The sequence below is a fragment of the Phyllostomus hastatus genome, unplaced genomic scaffold, assembly GCF_019186645.2.
Source record: "Phyllostomus hastatus isolate PE091 unplaced genomic scaffold, TTU_PhHast_1.1 phas_scaffold_387, whole genome shotgun sequence".
In the NCBI taxonomy this organism is placed as follows: Eukaryota; Metazoa; Chordata; class Mammalia; order Chiroptera; family Phyllostomidae; genus Phyllostomus; species Phyllostomus hastatus.
In genome coordinates, this window is record NW_025334027.1 from 447344 (window position 1) to 471036 (window position 23693).

At 58.7% G+C, this 23693-nt stretch overlaps 1 protein-coding gene across 2 annotated transcripts in view; it reads left to right on the forward strand.

Moving 5' to 3' along the window:
- The window catches only part of BCR (BCR activator of RhoGEF and GTPase), a 104672-nt gene that overhangs the window by 36774 nt on the left and 44205 nt on the right, over window positions 1-23693 (forward strand). Inside the window, exons 2-4 of one of the 2 annotated variants that reach the window (XM_045819774.1) lie at window positions 15538-15722; window positions 22629-22733; window positions 23096-23281. In XM_045819774.1, the coding sequence (XP_045675730.1) occupies window positions 15538-15722; window positions 22629-22733; window positions 23096-23281 (476 nt within the window). Of the gene's footprint in view, window positions 1-15537; window positions 15723-22231; window positions 22292-22628; window positions 22734-23095; window positions 23282-23693 lie in introns of those variants that run through there. The other variant, XM_045819775.1, reaches the window with a different exon arrangement.

Here is a 23693-nt window from a genome sequence, read left to right on the forward strand (position 1 = left end):
TGATTCAGCAGTTCTTCCTCTGCCTCCCTCCCCCCAACAAACCTGTTCTCGGTTGACCACGACAGCATGGAGTTCCTTTAGAATGCTCAAGGTCCTAAGTTATCAGAGGTTTGGTTTCCGGGCAGTTCTCGCTCCTGAGAAACCTAGAAGGCTGGACCATGTCATGCGGTCCTGGTGCCTGTGTGCCCAGCCGCTGTCCGCCTCTGCTGCTGTCCGTCCCAGGCCCCCCTTCCTGCAGCCTTTGTCAGCCCTAGGAATGCTCAGGGGCGCGAGGGTTTGGGTAGGTGTTCCCCGGGGGGTTCCACGGAGAGGAAACCGGACCCAGAAGTCTCGGAAGGTTTCCAGGAGAGAGTGAATGGGTTGGGGCTTCCCTCTCTTCCAGGGCCGGCACTGTTTTTCATCCTGGTGGATTGAGGAACGGCCGCCTGGGTTTCTCGGAGGCACCTTTGGCTTATCTGGGGGTTGATGGTTATTGATTGCTTTTTCCCTTGACAGCTGTTTAGGTTTCCTGGTTCTTTGTCAAGTTTGGATTGTATCCTGGACATTTTTGAATATTATGTTAAGAGACTCTGGTTTCTGTTTAAATGTTCTGGGGATATTGATTGAGTTGTTAAAACAGGGTGTCGACCCAGTTTGATTCAGACCACACGTCCTGGCCCACTTTCTGCGGCCCGTGACCCCACCACCCACCCCGATGTGTGCCCCCCAGGGCTCAAACTGAAAGGTAGGAGCCGGCCTTGATTCTCACGGGTACGGTTCAGTTCCCAGTCCTGCGCTGATTCCAGGGTGTCTCACACATGTGCAGCTTGGGGTGAGCCCAGGCTTCACTCACAGATTTCCGGGGGCCTTTCTGCAGCTCCCTCCTCCCCATGACCTTCCCCATGACCTCCCCCACTGCTCCACTTCCCAGGTTCCACCACGAGGGCCTTCTGTGTGTTGGTGAAGGCAGGGTCACTGCGTCTTTGGTGGCGCTCACCTAGGTAGACCGGAGACACTACAGGGCTCCATGCCTGGGGGCCTGCTGTCTGTGGGGAGGGGAACAAGGACCCCATTTTGTCCACCTAGAGCGAGGTCGGTAAGGTCAACAGAGTTGAATCCCTCCTTCCTGGCCCTTCAGCTTACAGAGAGTGGACTTTCTATTGGTTTTTAAAAAATTTCTGTCTGTACCTATGGTGGTTTGGGCAGCTGTTATGCCCAAGCTGGAATAAATGGAGGCAGAAGCCCCTCACTGCTCTGTGTGGTACTGTATACTCTGTGTGGTACTGTACACTCTGTGTATTACTGTACTGGTGGGCACAAGTCATTAAACGCTTGTCCAAACCCACACAATGCACAGCACCAGCAGTGACCCCTAATGCCGACTGGGGACTGGGGATGGCAGTAATGACGGTCACATTTGATTGTAACAAATGTCCTGCTCTGGTGCAGGATGCTGCTGGTGGGGGAGGCTGGGATGGGGGAAGGAGCATACGGGAAACCTTCTGCTCAGCTTTGCTCTAAAAAGAAAAAGAGTTTAAAAACCAAAACCAAAACACCAGACAGCTCACCACCGGGGTGTCCCTCAGGTTCTGAGACCCCCGTGTGGTCCTGTTCTTACCTTTCGAGAGTCCCGTGAGTGCTATGTCACATGTTTTGTCTAGAATTTCTAGGTCTGAGTGGGGGAGGGTGGAGTGTGCTTTCTCTGTCTGTCTCCCCAGGAGCTGGAAGCTGAAACTTCTGCTTTTGAAGGCCCTCTTTCCGTGCGGTCATGCCCCCTGGGATTGACCTTAGTTCCACGTCACTCGGAGGGCGGTGGCCTGTGCTGGCTGGGCACCTGGGCCGTCCCTAGTAACCTCCCCGAGGCTCCTCCAAGCCCCCCAAGCCTGGCCCGGCCCCCACTCAGGGCCCTCCCGGCCAGGTCCCCACAAGCCAGAGCGCCTTCCTGTTTGTAGCACCGCACAAGCTCCTCTTGTGGCCTCACCTCCCACAGGTTACTCAGCAGCACGCCCCAGTGTGCCCAGGTGCTGCTCTGCCCCAGGCCCCTCCCTTGATTCCGTGGTCTGACACAGGTCTTTGCAGGCAGGTATAGCTGTGTGCCTGTTAACTAAAGTTCCTGCCCAGGTTTCCAGGGAGACCAGGGCTTCAGGCCACGAAATCACGGAGACCTTCAGTAACATCAGGGATTCCGGGCCGGAGGACCCCAGAAATCGCTTCCCCCCACCGGCCTCTCCTGCGTGCCAGGCCTGCCTCCCCAGCAGCCCGGCCCCCAGCCCCACATCCAGCTGTCATTCCCTAGAGCACCACCCACTCCCTGCAGTTGTTATGGACACATAGCGTTCCTTCATGGAATGTGCCCCACCGCAGGACGGGGCTCCTGCGTCCCTATGGGGGGCCCCCGGGTGGGACTGGGGAGTGCAGCGTCCGGAACCATCTGATGGCGTCAGGCGAGTCACTGCTTCTCTCCGCGTCTGTTTTCCCATTTGTCAAGTGGGAGCGATTCTAGGAATGTGCAGGGCTGTGTTGGGATTAGCAGTGAGGTCCGAGATGGCTGGCTTTGTGCAGGTACTCGGGAGTGGGAAGGGAGGGACTCTGTTTGAGATGGTTTCCCTGCTGTGCTCTGGCACAGGGACAGCCGCACGTACTGGGGGGACCTGTGGGGACCAGAGGCCCCATGGACTCAGGCTGCCTTGCGAGGAGGCTGTGTGCCCTGCCCCACCTGCCGCTGTGCAGGGGAGGCGTGGAGCCCGGCAGGAATCCACAGGGCGTTCTTCCCTGGATGCCCCAGCCGCCTGCACCATCTGGCCGGGCTCCTGGGGCACATGGGCCCGTGAGGTATGTCCCCACCCACGCCCGCACTCATTTTCAGAGGGAGAATCTGGCCCCAGGCTCGTGCTGCAGGAGCGGGGAGGGAAGTCCCAGAGGAGTGAGTCAGTCCTTGGGGTCTTCTCGTCCTCTTCCTGAGCCCCGCCTGGCTCCCCTGTGGCCCTGCGGTGCCTGCCTGCTCTCTGCACACCCTTGGTCTGTCCAAAGGCTGCTCATCCTTCAGGCCCTGGGCCGTCTTGTCCTTTCTAGCCTTCTGGTCCAGGGACTCACTGATGACTTAGTAACTCAGATGCTGGCATTATTTCCTGATTTTATGTTGCTTTCTTGGCTCCCCAGCAGTTGGAAGTCTCAAAGCCCAGTGCTCTGCCAAGGACAGGGCCCCCGAATACCAAAGCTCCTAGCTCAGCCAAGATGGTAGAACCTCTGGGGGGCGCCATCCTGGATGCTGCACCAAGCGCAGGGCCCTGTAACTCCTCCTCTGAGTGTGCCAGCTGCCCAGCCAGCTGAATCCTCTTTTTGTCAGTAGGAAGCGTGGGCCCAGAGAGATGTAACTTCGAGGTCACCCACCTGGGCAGTGGTGGGGCTAGGTTTGAACCAGTGTTTCTGTTGCCCAGTAGGTGAGTTCTGCCCCACACCAGCAACTTAGCTGCCCCCAGCCTGGGGAGTGGCCTTGGGCCTGCTGGAGGGGGTGCCTGGCTCTGTCACCTGCAGAGGCAGGAGCCTGGGGGCAGATGGGGCCTAACTGCGATCGAGGTCCAGTTTGGCTCAGCCAGTTGCCCTCTCCGTGTCATCCTCTCTGTGTCTCGGTGGCTGGTCAGAACGCCACCTGATGCACCTGTGTGTGTGCACAGCCCCGTTCGGCTTCAGCCTCAAGGGGCAGTGGCCAGTGAGAGAGACTGTAGGTGCTGCTGTGTCGCACAGATGTGGAGAGATCTTGTTGGTGAGGTCTGGTGCTGCAGGGCCAGGCCACGAGCCTCTGTTCTGTGTCAGTTTGGCCAAGACGAGTGGGAGCGGCCAGCCTGCTCCCTTTGGTGGACGCACATGCTACACACGTGCACACACCTGCGCACCCATATGCCACATACACACTTCGCACACATTCCTACATGCAACAGCCACAGGCACATTTGCACGCATGTGCCACACACAGACATGGCTTGTGCAAGGAGGAGAATGTTGGTCTGGGGCAAGGCCCCCCAGAAGGTTTCAGCCTGCACTTGGGTCCTTAGCCTCGGAGAGGAAAATGGTTCTAGACGATCAGGGTTTGGTAGAAAATTTCTCCTCTGCGGTTCCTCTGCACCCTCTGTGGTCTCCTGGGAGCCCTGGCAGCTCCAGGCAGAGCCCCACCCAGTGGGGGGTGTCTGCTCCGGAGCCTCCCACGGGCCCACATGCCTGCCTGTGTCCCCGTCTCCCCACTCAGATGCTCGGGTCTTGAGACATGCCTCCGAGCAGCCTGTGCCCGCCCCAGGCTCCAGCAGCTTACTCTCGCCGCTCGCTCCCACTGGCCCTTCTCTAGGCAGAGGCAGGCTGTGGTTGTTTGGAAACAGAAGAGACACCACGACTGCTTCCCCCCACGCCCTTTCCCCAAGCACACGGCTCTGGTTCAGTGATGTATGCAAAGCGCTGGCCCTGTGTGCGCACGTAGTAGGTACCAGGGCCCTTAGCGCCCCGCTGCCCTCTGTCAGCAACTCTCCTCCCAGTTCTCAGCAGAGCATGGTGGCCTTCCCAGCTGCAGGAGGCATGCCAGCCAGGGGCCCACAGAAAATCGGCCTTTTGGCCGTGGGCACGTGAGGTCAGTGGGCAGATGTTGGAGGCTCTCCCAGTCGTCACTGACCCCAAAAATCACTTTTGGTCTTTGTGACTCAGAAGTGAGCTCAACCCACACACCCCTCAGATGGTCGGAAACCCCAGGCCGAGTCCTCCGGGTGGCTGTCAGCTGTGGGGTGTCTGCGTGAGTGTTTTCACAGAGCCCGTGCACAGCTGGGCTCTCTGGGGTCGTGAACGGAAATTTCACTATGTATCATCAGCTTCTAGAAAAGGGGGGGTTGCCTTTAATCTCATGTTCCCAGCACTCCTGCGTGGCAGTGGCTATGTGTGTGGGTTTATTTGGACCTGGTTCCTAGGCGGTCAGTGGCGTGGTGACGACAGGACTCGGGGCCATCCCGAGATGCTTGTGAGCAGTCAGGGAGAGTTCTGGCGTCAGGACGCAGGTTGTGAAGTCAGTGGAACGTGGAAGAGGTTCTTACACACGGTGATGAGAGAGAGAACCTGGGAGAGTATCCCCTGGTGAGGCACAGCGGGCGTGAGGCTCAGTCACACTGGGGAAGGGGCTGCTGCAGTGGCAGGCTGTGAAGACTCGGTAGAATTCAGAGGCTCTCCGGGTGGAGATGGTGGGAGTGTGGTGCAAGGCCCAGGACGCAGCATCGAGGGGTGGAGGGTCCCGTCTGGTTGGGCTACAGGACATGGGAGGGAGACGGCAGAGCTAAACCTACAAAGCGGGCAGGTGGCCGGGGTGGTGAGCCTGAGCCCTGGCGGAGCCTGTGTGTGGACCAGAACCGTGGGCCCAGGGCCCAGCCTGTGTGCTGGGTGGGCCGCAGGGCCAGGCACCCAGGGCCGCCTGGAGCTGTGACATGGTTGGAGGGGGGAGCATGCAGGGGAGAGGGGTGTGTGGACACAAGTTGGCTGCTGCTCAAGGGGCCAGTTGGCGAAGGTCAATGCCTCCTTTCCTGGCTCCGAAGTACCGTGCACCTGATGCTCTTGATTTCTGAGCCTCCGAGAAGGTGAAAATAATGTGGACCTGGGAAGACTCAGTTCCTGTTTCTCTTCAACAGTTTTTGGGGCTCTGAACCCCGCCCTCTGGGACAGAGCATTGGGTGTAAAGCTGGGTCAGCGCTTCTCCTAAGCGAACTTCCCAGAGCAGTCAGGACGACAGTGTCCAGGCCTCTGAGTTCTAAGGCGTAACGGGGGCTGCAGAAGGCGGGGACGTGTTGTATCACTGGTGAGTCATGGGTCTTTCTGGAAACTTGCAATAGGCGGGTGTACGTGTCTCTCAGTTCAGGGAGGCGCATCTCAGAGTGCCTCCCGACAAGGCCACGGTCTGTGCCACTGGGGACAGAGTCCCCAGGGCTGAGGGGTTATTGATGGCTAGAGCCCAGGTTGTCACCCAACTCGGAGGCCTTTCCCATGCCGCCCAAGCGCCCTCCAGGCTCTCAGTTTCCTGCAGAAAAGCGGGTCTCTCCAGACAGGTGCTTCGCCCTGCCGTCTGGCTCCGGGTGGCTCGGAGCATGACCGTCTCTTCCCCTGCCCCCACCCTGCAGCACCAGGGTGCACCGTGGCTGAGCGGCATGGGGGCTAGGGGATGTTTGTCTCCCAGCTGCTGCACTGCTGACTCACGCAGCCTCTTTGGAAGAAGGGGTGGGAGAAGGCTGGTGGCTCCGAGGTGGGCTGGGTCCAGCTAGATTGCATCAGCTTTCCTAGTGACACCCACCCCCCCACCCCCTGGCCAAGAGCAGAGCGCACGTCAGGTGAGAACAGGGAAACACACACCTGCACAGCCAAGAGTGATTTCAAGGAGACACAGCATTTATTATGGGAAGGATCCACATGCACAGAGTGAAGAGTGCTGGGGTTCCCCTCGAGAGGACCGGGAGCGGGCCGAGAGCTGTTAGATGCCGGCTGTGTACAGCCAGGCACTGTGGGGGTGTGGTCTGACGGGGTCTGCAGCGCTCCCCTCTGCAGGGGAGTGGCAGTGCCTACTCCGGAGGTGAAAGGACAGCAGGACAGCGACCTTGGCAGTGGGCAGTGGGCAGGGTCCAGGGTGTGAGGTGCAGGGATTTGCCTCATTCTCTCCAGGCCTGTCCAGGAGGTCTGAGCTCGAGTTCTGTGCCTTGAACAGTGCCCATGGGAGGTGCCAGCCTCACGGCGTTAGTGCCGGGCAGGGCGGCCGGTGAGCCAAGCTGATGTTCTGCCCTGTAGGGTCTTTCTGGGACAAGCCCTGGCTCAGAGCTGGTGTCAGACACCTCTGGGAGCCTTTCCAATGCCTTGTCTTCCCCGTGGTCATGTGATTCTCGAGGGGCGGGCCCTAGTGTGTCTACACTCGGCAGGCCCAGGGTGTTCTACGGTGTGGCGGTCTGCACAGCCCTGTCCCCATGTAGAGACTCTCCCTGGAGGACTCACTTTTCCCCAGAGGTGCTTTCAGAACCAAGCATACCCCAGACCCTTGTCACAACCTGCTGTCCTGACTGGGCAGGTGGCAGAGATGGAGCCCTGAGTGGGCGTCTGACAGCTGTGCCCGGCGGGGGGAGGAGGATGGGAGGCTGGCCAGCGGGGGAGTGAGCATGGGGCCTGGCCCAGGCTGTCATGCTGTGATGACAGCTGGGATTATCGCCGCAGGTGGTAATTCCCACATGACAGTTTCAAGTTTCAGGTCAAGAGGAGAGGCTAGTCCTTTGTCTCTCCTCTTGCATCTGGACCGAGATCCTCACCGGCTTGTTTTCTGGCGGGCTCCTCAGCTGTTTCCGAGACCCTGTGCTCGAAGAAACCCAGCAGCCTGCAGAGTCCCAGGCCCCTGGGAAGCCGGGAGGGCTCTGCTCCTGCTGATTCTGAGTGTGGAAGAGAACTGCGGGAGTACTGCCCATCTGGGATGATGGAGGGCTTGGGGCCTTCCTGGTGGACCAGCTCTGGGCCTCTGAGCCGGGCAGAGTGGAGCCTGGAGGGCTGTGGAGTGGGCTGGACAGATGGAATCACCATGCCAGGGTCACCTTCTGACCCACAGTCACCTGACAGGTGCTGCAGGCTCTGCTGACATGTGGCTTCCAGCCCCAAGAAGGATCTTCCCAAGCATGTGGGCCTCACGTCGTTTCCCCAGGGTAGAGCGTGGCGTGGAAGGAGAGAGCAAAGACATACTGGGAGAAGTCAGTCAAAAAGCGTGGTTTCCTGGAAAGGAGTGACGTAGTACCTGTAACTACCTCAGGCTGGACCACGTGAATAGCCAAGGCTTCCAATAATTATGGTTAATGATACTCGTGCTTCCAGACGGTCCTTCCTCTGGCTTGCTGGTGCCCCTCAGGGTGTGTGGGTGGAGCGTCATTATCCCCATTTCACTGGTGGGAACCTCAGGATGAAACGAGCCTCTGCGAGGCCTTGACAACCCTGGCCGGTCTGTTCTCTTTCTCCAGGAGGACAGAAGAACGCCCTGAAGGCTGGGAGAGGGGAGGCCGGGAACCCAGGGATTGCATTTCCTTTCCAAGTGTGTACATAGGTCAAGCACAGGAGAGTTCCCGGCTGCTTGATTAATGAACGCTGAAGATTTTTTTAGTGGAAAATCCATTTTAGCTTAGATTTTGAAATGCTACCACCTCCTGGTCTGTTCCTTGGCTTTAAACATCTGCTCACATCTGGTACATCTCAAAATTCTGCTGCCCGAAGAGGGGGAGCCAGCTCAGGGTGTGGCTACACCCCCTGAGGCTCCAGACAGCGGCCTTGATCCGGCAGACCTGCCCAGGAGGGTTGGCCACGTTGCAACTCAACTTGCCGGCTGTAGGGCTCGGGGCATGTGGGTGCAACGTTCACCTGGGAAAGGCGATGCCAGTGGTCCCCTGGTGGAGGTGTAAGTAGTGAAGGCAGCCCACCTGGATAGTGCCTGTAGCCGCTGCTGTGTGTTGCCCACGGGGGTCTCAGAGCCCAAAATTCAGGCTGGCATCCTGGGTCCTTGGGGCATCTTTGCGTGTACACGCCACTGTCCCTGTGAGCCAGCCTGTCACCAGATGTCCCCTTTTCGTAAGGACACAGCCCAACCCAAAGACCTCATGCTGACTCGGTAAAGACCTTGTTCCCAAGGAAGGTCGTACTTTGATGTACTGGGGGTAGGGCTTCCGCGTGGCAGGGAGACACAGTTCAGCCCACAACGCTGCGTATCTTTTCTTTCGTTCTTTTTTAAATTTAATTTTGAAACTTGTCTGATCATTAGGGTTTTTTTTAACTGTGGTAAAATACACCCAACATGAAGCCTATCATGTTAACCATTTTTAAGTGCACAGTTCCGTGGCACGAAGTGCCTTCACACTGTTGTGCCACCACCAGCACCGTCCGTCTCCAGGACTTTCTTACCTTCCTAAACTGAAACTCTGTCCACTGAACAACTCGCCGTTCTTCCCTCCCTCAGCCCCAGGCAACAGCTGTCCTACTTTCTGTCTCTATGAATTTGCCTGTCCAAGGTACCTCGCATGGCGTGGACTGAATGTTTGCTCCCCCCCCCCCCCCCCGCCCCGCAAATTCATATGTTGAAGCTCTGATCCCACGAGGTGTTTGTGGGCGGGCCCTTGAGAGATAATTATGTTCACACAAGAGTGGGAAGGTAGGGCCCCACCGTGGGAATGGTGCCCGTGCAAGAAGAGGCCAGAGAGCTTGCGTCTCCGGCCGTCCACGGACACCAAGCTCCAAGGCAAGGCCGCACGAGCACACCATGGGCGTGCATCCACCCACAGGCCAGGGAGAGAGCTCTCACTGTGACGCGGCCACGCTGACGCCCTGATTGCAGACTTCGGGCTTCCAGAACTGGGAGAGCAGTTCTGCACTGCATCTCTGTTGCTGGTCTCTGGCACGTTGTTGTGGCCGCCCTGTCAGACTGTAACACACTTAGAGAGATGGAGCCGTACAGCATTTGTCTTTTTGGGACTGGCTTGTTTCGCTTGGCATAAGGTCCTCAAGGTTCACTCATGCTGCATATCACAGAACTTCCTTCTGTTTTGAGGCTGAGTGGTATTCCATGTATCTGTACTCCACGTTTGTGTATCCCTTCCTCCACCAGTAAACACTTAGGTTGCTTCCACCTTTCGGCCCTTGTGAAGGGCACTGCTGTGAATGTGGGTGTACGTGCACCAGCCGCCCGGCTCTCCCAGGCTCACCCACTGCACGCCTGCCTGTGGCTCAGTATCCTGACCGCCAAATGGGGGAGCCCTTCCTTCCCACCATCTTTTCTCTCCTCTGTCACTTTTAAGGACACTTGTCATTGGATTTAGTGTCCACTGGATAATCCAGGGATCTCTTCTTAAGATCCCTGACCCTGTGATTTGTCTCCAAGCAGCTGGAACCCAGACCCCGAGTGCGAAGAGCCCCGAGGGAGGGCTGCTGTTTTGGCCAGCCCCTGTTCTCCGAGCTCAGCCCTTTTCGGGGCACGGCGGCTGCTGCAGAGCCGGGGTGCAGGCCGTGAGTGGGGGAGACTCAGGCCCTTACCATCTGGTATTATCTGGCCCGTTAGAAGGATTAGACTGGCCTTGGGGCTTTCTGTGTAGCACTCGCTGGCCTGGACGGTGACCTCCCCCAGCCCTGGCAGCTGGGGCTTTCCCTGCTGGCTTGGTGATGTCACAGTTAGGGTGACAGCACGAGGGCTGGGGTGCTCTCTGTGCCCCTTCTTCTCCCACAGAACCAAGGGCTCTAAAGATGGGCCTCTCGCTGGGGTGCGGTGACTAACTGGCTGGGGGATGTCTCATCTGTAAAGGATTGTGGCCCACTTGGTGTAGATGAAAGAAGGACCAGCCTCCAACCTGACCTTGGGGCGGAAGGCAGAAGAACCACCGAAACCAACCAGATAGCTCAGAAAGAACTGCCCGTGGGCGGCCCGGGGTCACGGCGCCAGGCGTTCTGACGTCTGTCCAGAATGATGCCCTTGGCGGTCAGGAAACAGCTGGGTTATGCTCTGGGTTCTCCGTGTGAGAGGGGAAAACAGATGTGTGTTTGGGGGGGGTGGGGTTTAGGTGAAAATAGATAACATAAAACTGAATGTTTTAAAGTGAATGATTCAGGAGCATTTAGTATATTCACATTGTCATGTAACAACCTCCTCCACTTAGCTCCCAAACACCTACATCGCCCCAGAAGGAAACCCCATGCTCACTGAGCATCTGCCTGCTGTCTCGATGGGCATGCATGTCCTGGACGCTCATTGGCGTGGAGTCAGGTCTTCTGCGACTGCCTCCTTAGCATAATGTTCTCAAGGCTCGTCCACGTTACAGCCTGTGTCGATTCTTCCTCCTTCGTAAAGCCGAAAGACGTCATTGTACAGATACACGCAGTTTGCTTATCCAGTCATCAGCCGGTAGACGTGTGAGTTGTTTTGTCACTGTTGTGAGTAATGCTGCTTGACCTTTCTGGTACAAGTTTTGGTTTGCGCACTTGTTTTCCTCTTTTGTTACATACCCAGGAGGGCAACCGCTGGGTCACGTCGGCTCTGCTTTTAGAAACGTCTTCTTTGGAATGTGTGTGGACAGTGACCCCATAGGCAGGCCACACAGGTGGGTCTGGGTACAGTCAGGATTGACTTGTTCTTGTCTTGGAGACTCAGTTTCCTTGTCTGGAAAATGGGCATCTAGATGTTCCTGCTCACCAAGGGTGCGGGGTGCATTCAAAGAGAAGGCGGGTGCGGAAGGCCCACAGGGTGCCTGGCTCAGAGGATCTTCCCAGCAAAGAATAGTAGCTATTTTTTGTCAAATATGTATCAATGATTTGAGGTTTTTCCACAGTTTGCAAAATTTACTTCCATAAAGCACCACAGATCTTCCCTGACAGTACCTGGGGTTCTGCTTCATAGGAAAGGAGCCAGGCTATGGACAGGGAGCCAGGACCCGTGGGTGGGTGTGCTCTCAGCAGCGGGACAGTGGGAAGGAGACTTCGTCAGGCTGCGGAGGAGTGTGGGGTCCGGGCCCATTGGTAAGACCTGGGTCTCTCTGTCCCAGCTGGGTCTCTCTTTTTATAGCCCCTCCTGGAGGGATGACACCTGCCTGGCAGGTTCCTCTAAGGGTGGGAGCTGCAGGCTTTAAAGGTTACCAGCACTGCCCCAGCACTGCCCGTGTGCTGCTTGCCTGTGACCCAGGGGAGGAGGTGGGGCCAAGGAAGGAGGTGGGGGGAGGGCTGGGGAAGGAGGGCTGCTGCAGGTTGGACGGGATGGGGGCTCTGTGTCCCCTTCCGCAGAGACCTCCCCGCAGCAGCTGGCCCAGCCACTGGAAGGAAGGTGGTGTTTGATGCACTTTCACTTCTGTAAATAAATAAAGCTCAGCCATTTGCTGACAATGTAAACAGGGATGGGAGACCACCCTTCCCTTCCTGTGGTCTCTCTGCCTCCGCCACCAGAGATCCCGGTGTCCCTCCTCCCTTTCCCTGGATCCCGTGGTGAGACCCCTCCCCTGCCCTTCCCATCTGTTCTGGGTGGGGAGGGCTGAGAGCATAACCTTTGTCTCTCCCAGGGTCCTGCTCCAGGCACTCACTCCGGAGCACCTTGGCCAGAGGGTGGGAAAGGAGCTGGGATCCATGAGCCCCACACCTCTGGTGGTAGCAAGGCACCTGAAAACAGGACCTGGGGACCCTCTGGGCACTTTGGGTCCAGGCGGGTCTCTCTGCTTGGCCGCTCCCAGGAGACACACAGCTGGTGGTCGGAGTTGGGTTCTGCACCCATTTCGTGGGAGCCCCTGTGGGAGGGGCCCCAGCAGGGCCCGGCAGAGGCCTCAGAGGGAGGTGCATGGTCTCTCACTGGTAGCAGCAAAAATGGGGAGGGGAGTGTTGAGGTTACGGGAGCTGTTTGAACCAAGGCTTGGAGAAGAGACAGGCAAGCTGCTGGGGAGCTGAAGGGCCTGGGGCTGGTCTGAAGCAGCTGGTGCTTTCCAGGCAGATGTGGGCTGTCGCCCTGCGAGCTGGAGGAAGGTGCCTGCAGGCAGGGGCACGTGCTGTGCGGCCATCACCGAGAGGGGCCTGTGTGGGCGCGCATGTGATCTCTGACCGGCTGCTTCTCCTCTGACCCCGGAAGGTTGGCTGGCGGGAATCCCCTCCAGGATCGGAAGAGTGCTGGTGGGCAGGGAAACGGCCCGGAAAAGGGGACGTGTTAACCCTGTCCGAGCTGAGGGAGGCTGGAACCAGGCGTGTGGCTGTGCCAGTCTGCGTGGCCCAGGAGTGTGACGCCAGGGTCTCCCCTGGAGGGGACATTGGTAGAGCATGTGCAGGGCTTTCCTTTATTGTCTTTTATTACTGAACAAACACGTAGGTGGAGGAGCAGCCCACCGTCGTGCCCACTCCCGTCCGCCCGGGAGCACACTGCCTGGAAGTTTCTACCCTGTGCTTGTTTTGTGCTTATTCCAGATGTGGTTGCAGGGGCCGCTGGCGACCAGGGAAGCCCCCTCACACCTTCCCCGAGCACAGCCACCCCGACATTGCCACCGGCTGGGAGGGACCTTAGGAAACGTGTGTGTGGTTAAATAGACACAGCATAAAATGGGTGGTTTTAGCCATTTTGGGGGGTGCAGGTCAGTGGCATTGAGTGCGTTCTCACCGTCGTGCAGCCGTCCCCACCGCGCTCCTCCGGAATGTCCTCATCTCCCCAGACCGGAGCTCCAGCCCCACCAGACAGCGGCTCTCCGTTCCTCTCCCCCAGCCCCTGGCGGCCGCCATGGCACTCTCTACGAATTCGATCGCTCTAGGCACTGAGCTCATACCCACGGAATTACCTAAATCTGTCTTTTTGTGGCTGGCCTGTTCCACTTAGCGTGTGTCCTTGAGGTTCACCGTACGACAGAACTGCCTTCCCTCTCAGAGGCCGAGGGACACTCCACTCCATCGTGCGTCCGAATCGCATGGTGTTTGTTCATTCACCCGTCCACCGCGCTTCCGTCATCCGGCCGTTGTGAGTGGCGCTGCTGTGCACGTGGGCGTAGGAACGTCTGTTCAGATCTCTACTTTCACTTCTTTTGAGTGTGTACCCAGAAGTGGAATTGCTGGATCATACAGTAATTCTGCATTTAAATTTTTGAAGGATTAAAAAAACAACAACCCAGTATTGTTCTCTCTGACTGGGGGCACCACACCCCACTCTCCACCCCCCTGCTCCTGACTTACTCTTCTTGTTTGTTGTTGTTGTTGTTGTTGTTGTTGTTGTTGTTGTTTCTTGGGGGAGTTTTGTTGCCTTTTTTCCCTTGCATCAGAGAATAGATTTGCAGAGTGCTGGAACCAGGGCTGCTAAGCCAGCTTTGCCTGAAGAGGGGGAGGGTTCGGATTTCACTGGACGGGTCCCTTTCCCACTCTAAGCCAGCTGCTGTCTGCAGAGCTCTGGGCTGAAATCGGCCTGCTCTCCTCCTCCCCAGCTGGTGAGCTGTTCAGATGGTCCTCCTCCCTCCCCCTGAATCCCCTGGTCCCAGTGTTGGTTTCAGCTTTGGGTAGAGCTCTGCGGGAAGTGCTCAGCTGCTCCTCCACCAGGTCCACAGTGCTGCCCGCACGTCCAGGCCCAGAGAGCTCTTCCCCTGGCTGTTCCTAAGAGAGGAGGGGAGAGCAAGCCTCTCTTCTGACTTCGCTCTGGTTCTTGGGAGGTGGCAGTCTGCGCTAGCGGGGACAGTGGGCTGCAGCCCTCAGGTGGAATGCAGCAGGGCTGACTAGCTGTGCGAACCCAGACTTAAAAGCATCAGTTACTCTGCCCTGGCTGGTGTGGCTCAGGGGACGGAGCGCTGGCCTGCGAACCAAAGGGTCGCCAGTTCAGATTCCCAGTCTAGGGCACATGCCTGGGTTTCGGGCCAGGTCCCCAGAGTGGGTGTGTTTGGTGGCAGAGGTTGTTGTAAACTGGTGAATGCACGCTGCAGAGCCCACCTGTGGTGGTAACCTTTGAGGGGGTGGTGCTGCTTGCAGGTGAGTCACAGTGAAGGTGATGTAAGCTGGTCGACGTGACCCAGTCAGTTTGACCCGTCGGAAAACCCGTGGGCCATGAAAGTGCCCTTTGGGAGGAGTCCGGAAGTGGCCCTCACATGAGGCTTAAAGAGGCCTGGGCCGTGGGGCCTGCTGGCCTGGGAGGGGTGTGGGAATAGGGCTGAGGAAAGACTGAGGGGTGTGGCTTTATGATTTAGCCTAGGAAGAAAGGGGGTTCTTTTTTTAACAAAATTCTTATTGTTGTTCAATTATAATTGTCCCCCTTTCCCCCTCATTACTCTCCCCTGTGCTGCCCACCCCAACCTCCCACATTCAATCCTGCCCCTTCCCTCCCGCCCCCCCCATTGTCCTTGTCCACAGCTTCCCTTATACATGTTCCTTGACATGTTCCTTCCCAGAAGAAGGGGGTGTCTGTCTTCAGATGGGAAGGAAGTGTTACTCTCTGTGACTAGACAGTCCCCAGTATCAGGGACCGTGTTGTAGGATAAGCTGCTCTGTCCTCGTAGGCAGGCGCAGTGATTGGGGTAAAGGTGGTCAGGGATTTTGCCAGGCCATTTGGGAGTCAGCCCAAGGACAGGGCGGGGGAGGGGAGGGAGCCACAGCAGTCTTTTCTGAGCTGGGATGGGCAGGGATGGGGTGCTGCTCGTGCTGGCCTGTGCTCTTCACACCGGCACATCCCCCTGGACAGGTGCGTGAGGACTGTCCCTGGCAGCCAAACACTACAATTTGGGGTCTGCCTCTCTATAATGGCTCCAACCCCCGTCCCAGGACAAGGACAGAGGTGTCCCAGGCAGCTTTCAGAGCCCAGTCTCATGTCGCCTGGGGAGCGAGCTGCTGTTGCATCCCCTCCTCACCCCAGGGTCTTCACCGGTCTGCTGTGAGGTCTGTGCACCGTAGTTCAAGCCCGTGTACCTAAGGGCCCTGTTTGAGGCCTTCAGGGGCAGAAGGCATCCTCAGCTGGGAGCCCGCTGGAGCTGGTAGGGTGCAGACGCTCCCAGGAGGTGGGCCCTTCAGCCCTGCTCCCCATCTCTAACACGGGCTGCTTCTCTGCTCACGCAGATACGTCGTTCGGAACGCCCCCCGGATACGGCTGTGCCGCGGACCGGGCTGAGGAGCAGCGCCGCCAGCACCAGGACGGGCTGCCCTACATCGATGACTCGCCCTCCTCCTCGCCCCACCTCGGCAGCAAGGGCAGGGGCGGCCGCGATGCCCTGGCCTCTGGAGCCCTGGAGTCCTCCAAGGCGGTGAGTCCCAGGCCAGCGGGCCCCGTGTGAGGTGGGCTTGGGCCCGGCTGCAGGCCAGCCGTGCTTGTCCCAGAGGCTCCCTGACGTGCAGCCGCTCTGCTGGGGGCAAGTCCCCAGTAAGTGACGGAGCAGCCAAGGTTGGTGAGTCACCAAAACTCCTTTCTCATTCCTTCATCCGGGGCACAGGGACCGCCTGCTGGGCGCATTGAGCAAGGTGATCATGGAACTCTGTCAGCTACGCCACGAGGGAGGCAGGCAGAGCAAGCTGAGGGGCTGTGGGGGTGGCCTCAGCAGTGGTGCAGAGCAGGGGTGTGTGGTTCGGCTCTCAGCCCTGCACTCCACAAAACGTACTTGCTCCGTTTTACCACCGGGGCGTGCTGAGGAGGACCCCACCCACATGTCGATGGTGGTCTTTCTCTGCGACTGCATCGCCATTAGCAGCCCTGCTGCCGATGCCACTCCACTGATGTGGCACTGAGACCCTGAGGTCGAGTGGCGAGAGCGAAGTGGCACATTCGGCAGATGCCCCTAGGGAAGCCCTTGCGCTGGCTGCTCTCCTGAGGGCACATAGCCCTGGGTTGTCCCAGGGCCTGTGTGTGAGCCCAGCCTGGCGCAGAGTCCTCGCCGCCCCCTGCAGTGCTGTGGCTCAGGAGAGCACGTCCTTGGTGCAGGCGGGCCCAGATGTGCGCCCCCCGCCTCTGAGGCAGGGGCACCCCTTTGACCTCGAGCTCCTTCCTTCTTGAGAAGATCCCAGCCCCTGGGGCAGATTGCACCTCCGTTTTCCTGGTCCTTTAGCCCCTAATGACACATTCCCCTCTTCTGCTTAGCTTGTTTCTGGGTGATTTCCACCCCAGATTGAAAAATGAGAGGAATCTACCTCATTTTTGCCACTGCAAAGAAGCGCTAAAGTTGTGTCTTTTCTCTGCCGTTGCCTCTCTGGGCTGGTATCTCGGCGGCAAGACTGCTTCGTACTTACGCTCCTGTGATTTCTACAGACCTCGGTTCTGGGCGGGCTTCTCATTCTGAGACGTGAAGACGGGAGGGGAACCCAGCGTGCGGCACGCACCCGCCCCAGGGGCTTCTTGTCCATTGTCCGGTGCGACCGCTCACAGGTGAGGGACCCAGGGTTCAGAGAAGTGAAGCCACTGGCTCGAGGCCACGCAGCCGCCACACCGGAAGCCTTCCCAATCCCTCAGTGGACGCTTTCCTGCAACTTCCTTGCCCTTCTCGGCATACTCCCCTTCTTCTTGCTCTGCAAGTGTGGTTTGGTACAGGCAGGGATCCTTAGGGCCCTGGATAGGTAGGTGAGGTTCTGAACTTGGGACAGGGCCTCCCTGTCCATCTACTGTCCTTGAGGGCTCTCCACCTGACAGGACCTTGCTCCTCCTTCAGGCCCCTGGAGGAGGCTGCTTTGTCTTCCCTAGGCCCCAGGTCCTGTGCAACTTGGCCCCCCACCCCCAGACTCCTGCCCTCAGACCCTCATCTCCACCGCCTTGGAGACACTGGGAAGAACAGGCTTTCGCCGGTCATTTCCATGACCTTGCCCCTCTCCCCTGGGAGGGCAAAGCCGGCGCCCCTGTCCCAAGTGAAACAAAGCAATGTTATGGACCCTCCTGCACGCGTGGGGCCAGAGCTGTTAGCTGGCTGGTGACTCCCTTCAGCAGTGTCAGGGCCAGGGCGAAGGGTCCGGGCATCACCCCAGCTGCTGGTCGGCACGGACAGTCCTTCTGGGGGCTCTCTAGTGTCCCGGCAGCATCCTGTCCATTAGTTGGGGGGGGGGGGGGTGGACATAAGGCATAGAGCAGGGAGCTGACCTTGTGGAGCAGTTGGTGCTCTCCAGGCCCCACGCCTTGTGACACAGCGTGACTCTGCTCCCCACACTGACCTGCTGGGCCCCGTCCCTGGGGTACCACCAAGGGGCAAGCCCAGAGATACTGGGCTCAGCCAGGAGAGGCAGATGTGACCCCCACATACACCTTCTCCTGTGCAGGGGCCCCCAGCGCGTGGTGGAGCTGGGTGGGCCCTCTAGCTGGGGGCCTCTCGTGGGCATGTAGGGGCCCAGGAGGCACGTGGGCCCGGGTGCAGCTCTGCAGATGTGGCTGCACCCATGTGCTGCCTTGGCAGGTGGCTGGCCGGGCCTGCAGATGCTTGGGGGTTTTTGTTGTTTTTCTTTTTTCTTTCGTCTTCTTCTTCTTCTTTTTTTTTTTTTTTTGAAGAAGCCAAAGTAAATGTATATATGCAGTTGATCACCCCTACTCTGAAGTCAATTTTGCATTTTTACAAAGGGAACTCAAAGCTGGCTCAGGTGCATTTGAGGACTCACAGGCCTGCCTCACACTTTTGCAGCCGACCAGCCCCGCGCTCAGTTTATCTGGTCGACGGCTGTGACCATGCAGCGGAAATTGTACCTCTGACTTGTGCTTTTATCCCAGCAACCACAAGTTCATTCACTTTTATGATTCACTTGTCACGGACGCTCTGACTGTTTGGGGCCCCAGTGAGGCTCTGCACCAGGTGCAGCAGGATCAGCGTCACCTGGGTCCCTGTGACTCAGCTCAGCCACATGAGCCAGCTCGGAGGCCCTGACTTACAAGGGTTAGTGGTGGCCTCACCTGTCTTCTCTGCAAAGTCCCAGAAACCAGGTGTCTGGTGCCAGCCCAGGCCGTTCCCTCTCTCCTGAGAGCCGGAGAGCTGGTTCAGGGGGTGGGCACAGGAATCATGCTTCCACCCTGTGTGCTTCCACCTCTACTTCGGGGACTGGGGCTGCCCCCCAACCCCCCCCCCCACACCCCAACCCCCTCATGGGCCCTGTGCAGAGGCCAGCCTCTGCCCTCTGCTGCCTGGGTCCCAGGACAGTATCCAGCCACAGCCCCAGCCCACGGTTCTTCCAGCAGCTATGCTGGCTTTGAACTCCCAGCTAGGAACAGCCTGCCCCTCACAGCTGGGCTTTTGTGCCCTGGCCACCCCGGCTCCCCAAGGTTGGGGATGAGGGGTGCCCCACACACTTCTGCTGCTGCTGCCATTCCTCGGCTCTCCCTCCGCTGCAGCCCTCAGCTCCTGTGGGCCTGATGGCTGGCTGAGAGGAGGCAGTTCTGGTCACCTGGGTCCCTTACCCAGCTTTCCTACCTGCCTTCACCCGCAGTTTGTTTTTATCTGCTCTTTCAGCCTGACAGTTTGTGTTGCTTACTTGCTTCCTTGCCCCGGTCCCCTGCCCCCTCCGGGCAGCAGCAGGAGGGAGGCCTTCCTCCACTCACCGCCTTCCTTTCCCAGTTGCCCTTTTCCTCTGGCTTCCTCCCACCGCGGCGTTCCCACCGTCACGGCCCTGGCTGGGTTCACATGCCCTTTCCAGAACTGGCACGCACACAAGACGGGGCTATAAATCACCCCGGCCCCGGCCCTGCTCTCCGAGCCTTCCTCCTCTGCGCTCCTCCTCCCACCTTCTCGTTTGTGAGAGCAAGTCGGCTGGTGTCCCAGCGGTGCCTCTCCGGTGCCGCCAGCCCTCTTCGGTGATTCAGGAGGAGATTCTTGACCCGAGCATGGGTGTCCGTGCCCCCTGAGTCTCCTCCCAAGCCCTGTGAGGTCCCTGAGCTGGCCATGCCCTTCAAAATAGGGAAAGCTGGCCTCAGCACAGTTCTGCCTATGATCTTTTCCCTCCTGGTTTTCCGAACTATGTGGGCAGGAACAAGGCACAAAGCTGCCACAAGCCCACGTGCGCACCAGCATCTCGTGTTGGGTGGGGCTGTCATCCCCTTCCCACCCTCCCACGCTCACAGTAGCAGGATTGTTTCTCGGAGCATGCGGCTGGGTGGGTGGCTGCCGCTTGCCTTTCACCTTCACCTCTTCCCTTGCCTGGGCAGAAGGCACCTAGACACAGTGGGAGGCACATGCAGGGTCGGCTGAGAGCTGCTTCCCCCAAGCGCTGCCCTACTCACGGTGTGGCTCAGTGGGCTGAAATGAGAGGAGGCGTTGGGGTCCCTGCCCTGCCGGTCTGCGTACCGTGTGCACCGGATCCTCTGTGCTCTGGTAGCACTTCGGGTCCTGGAGCAGGCTGCACTGGCAGTCTTGGATCCTGGGACCTGCTTGTCTCACAGATGAGGGCTCCAGAAGGAAGCCACAGTTTTGCAAGGCTGCAGCCCACATGGGCCCAGCATGGAGCCCTAGATCCATTCAGTGACTTGCAGCGAATCTTCACGGAGCACCTCTTACATGTTCCAGATACTGTGCTGACACAGGCAGTTTCAAGGTCAGGCTCAGCAAATCCTGAAGGCTCCCTCCCCTGCAGAGCCACCGCCCAGTGTGCTCAGGGAGGTGGCCCTGTGGTGTGGGGCCTGGATGTCCTTTCCCTGGAGTGGCTGCCAGCCAAGGTCCAAGTGGCTAGTCCCTGCACAAGTGCATGAGCATGCGTATGAACACGCACGCACACACACATGCATGCACCTCGCTCGTGTGCTCTTAGAGATTCCTGAAGCAAACTGGAAGTCCAGGGAGGCTCTTTGGATAATCCCAGGGGCATCGAGGATGGGGTACAAGCCCCAGGGACCCAGAAAGCAGAAGTAGATGGGACGTAGGGACTGCACCCCTGTCCCCAGTTTACACCCAGGGAGCCAAGAATCGGGCGGAAGGAGCTCACCCGGCAGGTCTGGCTCTGCAGCCCTGTTCCCTGACTCCTGGCCCCGGGTGCTCCCTGCGGGGCACAGAGTGCCTCTGTGTCGCCAGGCTGGGAGAGCTGAGAGAGGGACATCAGGGTTGGGGGCGCAGAGGAGCCACACAGCTGGTCCTGATTCCAGACTCAGTGGTGACACCACAAGGCCCTAGCTGGCCTCCAGTTTTTCCTTGACACAAGCATTCCTCACCTGCGGTTGATTGGGGCCCGGGGACGTGTGGCAATGTCTGCAGACGCTCGCAGCTGTGCATTGCTCCTAGCAGGTGGAGGGCAGAGCCCAGAAATGCTGCTCAGCAGCCTACAGGGCACACAGTGGCCCCCAGTACCCCACAGAGAAACCTCCAGCCCCAGAGGTCGGGGTGCCGAGGGCCAGGAGCCTACCCCCAAGCAGGCTCCTGAGAGGATTGGGGCAGTGAGGGAGTGGCTGCAGGGGCAGTGTTCCAGTCCCACACCCAAGGGCGGCCACAGTAGGGGCGTTTCACGCTCCTCTGGGAAACCTGGTGGAGGAAGGGGTGGGCTGTTATGTCACCTTCTGTGAACGCAGGGCCCCTGCCCCCGGGGCCCCCGGGACTAGAGTGGGGACTGGCCAGCCTCTGACACCAGGCTTTGCCACCGGGGCAGCCACGCAGCAGCGGTCAACATTTTTAGCAGGAGCAGCATCCGTGTGAGTTTCCTGGGGTGCCCGTAACACGGTGCCACAGGCCAGGGGAGCTTAAATGACAGATTTATTTCTTGTGTCTCTGGAGTCTGGAAGTCCGAGATTCAAGGTGTTGGCAGGGTTGGTTTCTCCTGAGGCTTCTCTCCCTGGCTTAGAGATGGCTGTCTTCTCCCCACATCTTAATCCCCTTTTATTATGTTGAGATACTGACATATATTAGTTTCAGGTGCACAACATGATTCGACTTATGTATATGCTGTGAAGTGACCACTACTAGTTAACAATCATCGCCTCACATAGCTACAGATTTCTGTTGTTGTTGCAGACTTTGAGAATCTGCTCTGGCCCTGACCAGTGTTGGCTCAGTGGGTTGGGCCTCATTCCACAAAGTGAAGGGTCGCTGGTTCGATTCCCGGTCAGGGCACGTGCCTGGGTTGCAGGCCAGGTCCCTGGTTGGGGCGCATGTGGGAAGCAACCAATCGATGTTTCTCTCCCTCTCTTTCTCCTTCCATTCCCCCTCTCTAAAAATAAGTAAAGAAAAATTTTCTTAAAAACCTACTCTCTTAGCAACTTCTAAATATATCATGTAGTAGTATTAGCTGCAGTCCCCACGCTGACCATGACCTCTGAGGACTTATTTCGTAGCTGGAAGTTTGCAGCTTTTGACCACTAAACTCTTCTGGTAAGGACACCAGTCATGTTGGGTGAGGGCCCACCCTGAAGTCCTCGTTTCAGCCTGATGACTTCCTTAAAGGCCCGAACTCCAAATGCGGAGGCACCAGTGGGCATGCTACAGCCCACAATAGGGTCACAGCTGGGATGGGAGTGTGGGTGGTCTCCAGCTGTGGGGACTCTGTCCCCCCTCCCCGCATCAGCATCCAGTGACGTGGCAGCTCTGTCTTCTGGAGGCAAAGGCAATAGAGCTGTATTGGGCGGGCGGGGGCAGGGACCCACCTTGTCGAAGCCCACCCATAGGAGGGTCCCTGCCAACAGAGTCAGAAGAGCAGATTCAAAGGGGACAGAGATCCCGAGCCCAGGGAACAGGGCTGCCCTTGGGCGGGTGGCAGCAGCACCCAGCTCCGCCCCGGTGGCCAGGAGGCAGGGTGTGTGTGTGTGTGTGTGTGTGTGTGTGTGTGTGTGTGGAAGGAGGCAGAGCTGCCTCTCCCTCTGGTCCAAGGGTCAGGTGACAGTGGCAGAGAATCCAGGCAAGGAGTCACGAGCGGCAGAGGGAGCTCGGGTGGCTGTCCGGTAGGTTCCGATGCCCCTCAGCTCAGCCTGTCCTGGGGCCACCAGTTCCTGGCTGTGGGCGGAAGGGGTGGAAAGAGGCCTCACTCGGCTTACTCAGCTCCACATTTTTCAGTGTTCAGACCAAGGGCAGCTTTGGTCTCAGCTTTGCTGCAGACCCTTCAGTGTGCAGTGACCACAAGCGAGTGGCTGACCTGCTGGAGTACCTGTGACACCCTTTACTTTCACCTGGAACAGTCTTAGAGTCTCATCCTCAGGCTGACAGGCCAGCCTTCCTCTCCGAGACGGGCCACCTCGGACAGCGTCTCGCGGGTGCGACTTCTATCTGTTTCTCCTACAGAGTGAGCTGGACTTGGAGAAGGGCTTGGAGATGAGAAAATGGGTCCTGTCTGGAATCCTAGCTAGTGAGGAGACCTACCTGAGCCACCTGGAGGCCCTGCTGCTGGTGAGGAGGGTGCAGGGGGCCGAGCGGGGGTGGGACAGGGGCACGGGGAGCTCTCTGCCCGCACAGCCCAGGCTGCGGGTCAGCTGGCGGAGCCTGGGGGCACCCCCTCTCCTTGGAGTCACTGAGACACCTGCGGGCGGGGGTCAGAACGTCCCACCTATGTAGAAGCTGGAGCTCCCCAAGGATAGCATTGTAAGACTGGTGCCAAACCAAGCTGGCTTTAAATTTTCATTTTTATGGACTTTAAAAATAAAAGCACAGATGTCACATAACCATGATTTTCTGTGACCATACCATGTGCCTGACAACTGGCGAGCCCCCTCATCTGCTCCACCTCACCTGTCGCCTGTGCCCTCTTCCAGCCCATGAAGCCTCTGAAGGCCGCCGCCACCACCTCCCAGCCGGTGCTGACGAGCCAGCAGATCGAGACCATCTTCTTCAAAGTGCCCGAGCTCTACGAGATCCACAAGGAGTTCTACGACGGGCTCTCCCCCCGCGTGCAGCAGTGGGGTCACCAGCAGCAAGTGGGCGACCTCTTCCAGAAGCTGGTGAGCGCAGGCGCACAGCGGCCTCCCGGAGCCCCGGCCGTGGGGGTGGCTGGGCGGGGGCCGGCCTCCCCGAGACCTGCAGGCGTGTGCTGCCAAGGGCTCTTGGCAGAGTGACATCAGAGTGACAGTGTCGAGGAAGAGTCTGGGGTGTGTCTCACCACTTCAGGTGACAAAGGTCAGGTTGCAAGCAGGAGGCTCTGCCGCAGCATCCGCGCTGGACCCTAGCACGAGAGCCGTCCCCGGTTTCATCAGCCTGGGTCCTTCAGGCTCCTCTCGGTTTTCCTCAAGGTGCCGGGTCTCCGGGCTGGTCCAGCTGCCCCCCAAGGGCGGCTTTGGACCAAAAAGATGCCGTAGCCCAGGAGAGCAGGACTCGGGAGTGTGGGGCAGGGGTGGGGCAGAGCACAAGTGGGAG